General features: G+C 51.4%; 1 protein-coding gene across 1 annotated transcript; it reads right to left on the minus strand.

Annotated features, from left to right (window-relative positions):
• Window positions 1–240: 240 nt before the first annotated feature.
• Window positions 241–3595, minus strand: SP5 (Sp5 transcription factor). Its single transcript, XM_033168338.1, has 2 exons — window positions 3001–3595; window positions 241–2330 (listed from the first exon to the last, which is right to left on the minus strand). The coding sequence occupies exons 1-2, from the start codon at window positions 3049–3051 to the stop codon at window positions 1224–1226; spliced, it is 1158 nt and encodes a 385-aa protein (XP_033024229.1). The 5' UTR covers window positions 3052–3595; the 3' UTR covers window positions 241–1223.
• Between the last annotated feature and the right edge of the window lie 4155 nt (window positions 3596–7750).

The raw sequence follows: 7750 nt of genomic DNA on the forward strand, positions 1-7750 counted from the left end.
CTTGAATGTTATAATCTCTGATCAGTGAGAGCTTCCAGAAATAACAAATGGAGCCACAAGGCAGTCAAGCCCTACCCTTCACCCCAATCACAATGGGGAAACGCGAGGGATCAGTTGCAAAAGCTGGGAAAATCGAATGATGAGATACAAATTGCTCTTGAGAGTGTTCACCAAATAAAGGATTTGTTTGTTTGGGCCAAAAAAAAAAAAAACCTTTAAAAACAGAAACAACAAAAAAGATCAAATGAAACAAACTCAGTTGGGTCTTCTCCATATGACCCCAGAGTTAATGTATTTATTATCACGCTGCAGTTGCAGGTTGCTTTACAGACACATCTCATGCTATAGCCCCCCATATGGAGCCAAGAACAAGGAGGGAGAGGGGGAAAACATTTTTTTTTATTCAAACAAAGCTATTAAATAAGCTGTACACAAAAGGTTGGCCTTTCCCCCAAAGAAAGGCGTAAAATTATAATAATGAAAGGAGCCAGGCCCTCCATAGCCAGGCTAATGCTGCAGTTGTTTTTATTTAAATCAGTAATCCAGCCCACTTTGACCAGATGTTTCCAAAACGGTGTTTGGTGTGTGTGTGTGTGTGTGTGTGAGGTTATGCCCTCTAGTCTGAGTAATTGTTGCAAACAGTTGGCACTGTAAGTCCTGATCCTTGGGGGGGGGGGATCCTCACAGGTGACAGTATCTGGGAGTACCAGGAGCAAAAACTTAGAAATAAAATAAATCCACAGGGCGGGTTGAGGTAAGCAGACATCTCCGACCCACAGAGCACACAGTTCCAAATTTTGTTACGATGAGAACTAGGATTCATCAGGCCACTTCTGCTCCCAAAACAAGGATCACTTCCTGCATCTAGTCCCAGAGGCCGCCTTTTCCTGGCGTCACTTTGGCCCCTCGATTCCGATATGGGATGATGCACCAACTTGCTTCAAGCTCACTGAATACAGGCAGCTATGTTCAAAGGAGGTGTTTTTGTCGCCCCCCCCCCTTTTCCCCCAGGCCGCCCAGACTTTCAAGGGTGGGTCCTGGGTGCAAGTCCTCCTCCCAGAAATCTCTGCAAAGTGGACTTCCCCAGACTCTCTAAAATCTGCAAGGGGGATCTGGAGGGGGATCCTGCGGAGCGCAGCAGCTGAACCCCAGGCGCAGGCCAGGGCGCCTCGTGGCCCAACTCAACCCAGGGATCGGGCGTGGCAGGGAAGCTCAGGCGCAGGTCACATGTCCCTGGGCTCCTCCCTTTTGACGGTAGCACACGCGTGTCCGTGTCCCGGCGCGGCCGCGGCCTTGAGGCGCTTGTTCTGGTGCGTCTTGACGTGCTTGGCCAGGTGGTCGCTGCGCATGAAGCGCTTGCCGCACTCGGCGCAGCCGAAGCGCTTCTCGCCCGTGTGTGTCCGCAGGTGCCTCTGCAGCTCGTCGGAGCGCGTAAAGCTCTTGCCGCAGAAGAGCCAGTTGCACACGAACGGCCGCTCGCCCGTGTGCCAGCGCAGGTGCGCCTTGAGGTGCGACGTCTTGCCGTACACCTTCCCGCAGCCGGGGATGTGGCACACGTGCTGCTTCTTCTTGCCCGGCTCGGATGATGGCGTCCCGTCGGGGCCGCCGCCCCCACCTCCGGCCGCCGCCGCCTGGCAGTTGGGGCAGCGGCAGCGCCGGCACCTCCTGGCCGTGGCCGCCAGGGGCGCCTTGGGGTGCAGCAGCGCGGCCAACTGCGTCTGGTACTGCGCCAGCTCCGACGGCGCCAACACCAGGCCGCGCTGCAGGCTTCCCGCCGCGAAGCGGTGCGCGCAGCCGCCCGCGCCGGGCGCCGCCTGCTGGATACTCCACCAAGGGATGTCGTCGGGCGCCGGCGAGAGCTGCCGGCAGGACTGGGGCGCCGGTGGCGGGGCCAGCAGGTTGGAGTAGCCCGGCGGCAGGGCCGCTTGGGCGGCGTAGGGCACGTAGGCAGCTGGCGGCGGCGGAGCGCAGCTGGACGACAGCGCGCCCATGGACGGCGGCGGCGGCAGCATCTTGACGGGCGAGAACTCGTACGGGTACGACGGGTCCGCCGGCGGCGTTAGCGGGAGCTCGTGGCCGCTGCCGAAGGCCGGCTGCGGGGTGAGGCCCAGGCTGGGCGGCGGCAGGCTGCCTGGCGAGTGCGCCGGCATGTCGCTGCTCCACGGGTGGAAGATCCTGGACGGAGAGCCCAAGCTGGCCTCGTAGGACACCTGCAGGAAGTCCGACGGCGGGCCCGCCGCGCCGGGCTGCCCAATGCGGCTACAAGTGGCGGCCAGTAAAGCCAGCGGCGAGTGCTTGGCCACGTCGGGGGAGGCGCTCGGAGTGCGGTCCTGCGGGAGAGACGTCGTTAGTCGCCTGTCGCCCAGCTCCCTCCCCGCCCACCAACAAGCGGGCACCGTCCGCCTTCTGGCTCCCAAGCGGGCTCTCCCCAAAAGTTCGCTGCTAGGAGTAAGGCATCGGCATCGGTTGCCTAGCACGTGGGCGGGGAGGGGTGGGCTGGAGTCGATCAGACCCCCGCCAAACGCTGCCACCCCACTTCCTCTCCTTTTAAACCGGTGCCACCCCGGGGATGCAGCTTCCCGCAGCGAGCTGGGCTGGAAGCAAACGTCGCCCTTCCCCCGTCCACTCCAGCTTCGCCCCTCTTGCGAGGCTTGGCTGTAACTGGAGAGAGAAAAGTTTTTCTCTGCCGATTCCAGGGCAGCCAAGCGCGTATTTCTAAGCCAAGAAGTTTCTTCGCCAACCCAGAAACCTCTCAACATTTCTATTTCATCAGCATCATAAACCCAAACAGGCATGGTAGTAGCACCTTACAGCTCACTTCCCCCAGAAGGTTCGTACAGCGATCCTTCAACTTTTGGGGGTCCCCCAGCAAAGGCATTCCCTCCCTCCTCCCTGCGCCCTTGCCTGGATGTTCGAAAAGATGCGCCTAGTTTTTCTGTCTTTCTTTTAACGCACCCCGTTCTCCGCCCCTTCACCTCCCGGCTCGACGGGGCGACTGACCTGAAGAAACGCTTGCAGAGAGTCGTTCCGAAGGACGGCCACTGCGGCCATGGCTACCGCGTCCGGGGCCAGGCGAGGCCAGGGGGGCGACGCCGCGGCATGGAGTCGCCAAGGGGAAGCCGGAAAACTGCCCAGTTTCCTTCCTTCTCCCACCCACCCACTTTCAGATTTCCTCGCCTTTTGCACCCCCCCTCCCTTCACTAGGCAGGCAGCCCTGGCTCAGCGCGATCTCCGCGGACTGTCTGCCTGCGCCAGGATCACCTCCAAGAATTTGATAAGGACTTTGCTGGGCCGCCAGCCAGTCAGAAGGAAGATTTATGGCTTTGAAGTTTGCCGCTACCCAATCATCAAAGAATAGCGGCTCTTTCAGAAGCGAAAGCAAATCCTTTGAATCCACAAAGCTCCTATGGTGTGTTTGTTGGTCTGGATAAAAGAGCTGATTATTAGGGGGGATGGGAAGGGAGGAGATAAAGGCGGGACAATTAATGAAGTAATCACTATGTGGGAAATGTATATACACAAATAATTGGATTTTCTTGATCAAAGGGTCCTTTACCGCCTGGAGACCCCTCTCACTCGACGTGCAAGACATTGCATCTCAACCCCGCCTAACCCCCAGCTTCCCATCCCTTAAAAAAAGAAAAGAAAAAGAGTATATTAAGATTAAGGATTTGTAGCAGAGCCCTAAAAGGGACAACACTTCTTTGTAATCTTCAGTTATATCAGTCCCGGGTTTCCCTGTTCGACTACTGTACAGTATATCGTTTGCCAATAGTTTTATTGTCACCAAATGACTTAAAAGTTCACTTATTTGTAAATAACTTTTGAGCGCGTTGTGCAACTCCCAGCCCGACAGGAAAAGTTCTTACACTTTGTGGGGCGTGATTTTCTTACACTTTGTGGGGCGTGATTTTCTGGAGAATGCAAGCGAGGAGAGGAACAAAACAGCAAATATATCATTTTGCGCCCGTTCCGTTGCTCTTCTGGAAACGGGGCTTCGCCAACGCTTTGTTATGCTGGAAACAGCATGATGTCTCCCCTTGTTAAAAACTGGGAGTGCAATACCAAAAGTGCTGTTTTCCCCGTCCCCCCAGTGGTATGAATTAATACCCTTGGAGGAAGAAATTCCTATTTTCAAAGCAGGTGATATGGTTTCTGGTGGTCTGCAAGAACTCCAAAATATACAGTAAGTGAGTTCTGAACAGCTCCTAGAGTAGGAAATCCGACCAAACTTTTAACAGACCTGTTTCTTATACTACCCTCAACTGAAACACGGGTCAATTACAAGCTCCTGCTCTTTACCATCTCCTGGGACACTCGAGGGGCGGGGCACTTGCGGGGGAGTCGACGTGAAATGCAATGCAATGAAAGTTGCATTAATTTGGAACCACTGGGTCTTGCACTTCCTCGGTGGTATGTTAAGGCTGCAAACAGCAGCACATAAGCTTGCGAACCGTTCCCAGCGAATTGGTCCGGAGCCCCTTCTTCCAAACACTTTCTCAGAACCTGAGCGCCCTTGTCTTTATTTGCCAAGGAAAGAAGTGATGCTCCACAGACTCTTTCAGCCTCTCCCTGCAAACGAAGCCCAGAACAAGCAGCCTGGTGGGGATTTTGGGCTGCCCTTTGTCTTCTCGATTCTGGATCGCCTGAAAACCTGACACTTCCGATCGGGCGCACAGAGAGAGAGAGAGAGAAGTAGTTAAAAATCACGGTAACACCAATGCTTGGGGGGGGGGGGCGGCTTCAAAAGTTTGGCCGTCGTATGCAATTTTCCGGGCATCTGCTTGAGAGCTGTTGGATCTACCCGGCCTCGGGAGATCCCTCGACTGAGGAGATCCATCTGATGCTTGGCCACGTGCCAAGGCGTGCTTCCCAGGGAAGGAGGGGTGGGTCCGCGTGGCCCTGTGCCTCCCCCTCGAGCTGGCCTTTCTCCCACTTCCCCACAGGTAACCCGATCCCGCCCAGCAGCGGGTTGGATGCCATTGTCTTCGCGTTGCCACTGAAACCTTTTTTTTTTTAAAAAACCGCCCCGCACAGAGAGATCTTTATCTGGCTTCCCCGTACAAACAACCCGTGGCCTCTTGCAAAGACTTCCAAAGAGTTTTGCAGGGCCTCCAAACGCTTCGGTGCCTTTGAAGGGATTAAAGGGCCGAGCCCCTCTCTCCCACGGCTCCATATGGAGTCCCGGGGAGAAGGGGAAGCCCCCTCCCCACCCAGCCACCCCGTCGGGCCCCTGCCTCCCTGACGACGAACGCATACACCCAGTCACCCACCGCATACCGGGGGCAGCCAAGGCCCAGCTTTGCCTGGTGACTTGTAACTGCTTAATCGGAATCGATATTCCGGAGATGCGGGCAGACGTGGGAAGAGGAAAAGGAGAGGTCGATGCTGGTCTCCTGGGCAAAAAAAGAGCCTTTTATCCACAATCCCAGCGACCAGACAACACAGTATTAGTATTTTAAAAGTTATATGCATTATATCGTACCCTCCAACATTTCTCTGGTGAAAATAGAGACCTTCTATTCAATTATAATTATACCCCACCCACCTGATGTATAAAAATTTCCCTATACAAGGTTGCCATCAGGTGTCTTCTAAAGGTTGTATAGTTACTGACCTCCTTGGTTTGGGGTCTCCATCCCCTCCACCATTTCTCAGATGAAAATGGGGATGATGGAAAAAGTGGAACATTCCGGGATCAAATCAGAAACCGGGGCAGCTTTCTGTAAATCCGGGACTGTCCTTGGAAAATAGGGACACTTGGAGGGTCTGCTATAGTATAGAATTGCAGAATTGGAAGGGACAACGAGGGTCATTAAGTTCAACCCTCTGCAATGCAGGAACCTTTTTGGCCCAACCTGGGGCTCGAACCCACAACCCTGAAATTAAAGAGTGCCTCACGCAATGTTTTTGAATGATAATGGAACGAACGGGTGTCCTTCAAACGGCTTCTGGAGAAGTTTTGGCTGCAGGTGTTGCTTGGATGAAACCGGGATTCCATGTTGCAGAAAAGCACAGCTAAATATGATCTGTTTCCTCCAAAGTGAGCACACCAGTTTCAGTGGGATTTACTCCCAAGGAAGTATGGATAAGTTTGCAGTCTTACAGTGCAATTCTATACCTGCCTATTCAGAAATAAAACCCACTGAGGTCAGTGGGACTTAGATGTACTGTATAGTATTGTAAAATAGGATGAATTGGTGTGTTTTGGTGAGTGTGTGTGTGTGTGTAGTGGGTGTCTAGTGTTTGGACCAAATCGAATGAGACAGAAGACCTCAGGGTGGCAATCCTGCCTGTTCAGTTAGTTTTTGGAAAATAACTGCATTCCACTCCTCTTAAATAGGGTCAAAATTAATTGCTTTTTTAAAAAAAGGCCTTAGAAAATCACAGTGCTATATATTTATTTCACAAATTTGTTTTCAGTCTTTGGGAGATACACAGGTACATCAAGGCCAAATATTTCCTCAATATTACACAAAAGCAGGAAAAGAGACACAGCAGGAATTTTAAAAAAAATAATAATTAAGAGAACATCAAGAGCCCAGATAAGTAACAGTGCAGTCCTATGCATGTCTACTGAGAAGGAAGTCCCAGTTAAGTGTGTGCAGCATTGCGGTCTGAGCTTGCAATCATCTGCATACATTACTTGACAGTGGAACTCAGTAGGACTTAAGTTACTTCCAAGTAGACCTGCATATAAGATTGTGATGCAAATGCAAGAGAGGACTGGGGGGGACCTTAACTCATTGTTCTCTGGTCTAACATACTCCACAAGTAAATGGCAGCGGCAGGTTGAGGGTTTCCAACTTGGCCACAGAGTGGCAAGAAGAGAAAGTTGTCTAGAAGCCCATGTTGTCGTGGCCTCAGCTGGGGTGGGATAAGAGGACAGTAGCAAGGCAAAGCTACTGACCTGTCTCCCTAGAGACAGCAGTAGTAAGAAGGTGGTGGGTTTAGGCTTCTTGGCGGTGTTCCCTTCCCTGAAGAGGCATCTCCACCCACTTTCTTCTTCTTTAGCCCACAGGGGAAAGGGGACAAAGGCAACCTGGAGAGAAGAAGGAGAGCAAAGAGGTGGTTAATTTTCCCAGGTCACTCAGCAAAGAGAATTTGGAGGACAGTACTGCCAGGAAATACATACGCAGTGGTTTCCCTAAAAGCTCAAACTCTCCTTTATTAGAGTTTTTTTTTTTTAAAAAAGCAGTAGCTTTTACAGTTTTCTTACATTTATATTCCATTTTTCTTGTATTGTGGAACCCAAGGCATATGTGGTTCCCAGGCTGACTCATCTGGACACTGAGCAGACCTGGACCAACCTAAATTTCAGCCAGGTGGAAGCCTCATGCACCTCCAGACTATGCCCTGGGAACAAATAATCCCACCTGTTGGGATGTTACAGTAGTGGATATCCTGTATTGGCAGAAGGTTTCATTTCACTTCTAATTTGTGTACCGCCTTTGTATATTACTACACACAAGATGGGATTGCAAGCTAAAGAGACAACAAAGATCACACCCTTTATTAACAATCTGATCCCATTCAAAAATAAAATACAATAATAATAAAAAACTCTAAAATAAACTACTTATATCAAATAAAGTAATATTTAATAATCCATTAGAATGTAAGAGTACACAATAAAATTTAATATCAGCAAGTAATAAACAGAAATTCACTTTTAACAATTACAGTAAATGATTTCTAAACTGTAATCAATAAAAATAACAAGTCACAACTAGGAGTGTCCTCTGCATCA

Source organism: Lacerta agilis, chromosome 1, assembly GCF_009819535.1.
Source record: "Lacerta agilis isolate rLacAgi1 chromosome 1, rLacAgi1.pri, whole genome shotgun sequence".
NCBI classification, from domain to species: Eukaryota; Metazoa; Chordata; class Lepidosauria; order Squamata; family Lacertidae; genus Lacerta; species Lacerta agilis.

Excerpts from the sequence above, each read along its gene's own strand:
- SP5 (XM_033168338.1), bottom strand. The coding sequence starts at position 3,051 with ATGGCCGCAGTGGCCGTCCTTCGGAACGACTCTCTGCAAGCGTTTCTT. Across the intron at positions 2,331-3,000 it reads CTCTGCAAGCGTTTCTTCAG|GACCGCACTCCGAGCGCCTC; the intron begins GTCAGTCGCCCC and ends TCTCTCCCGCAG.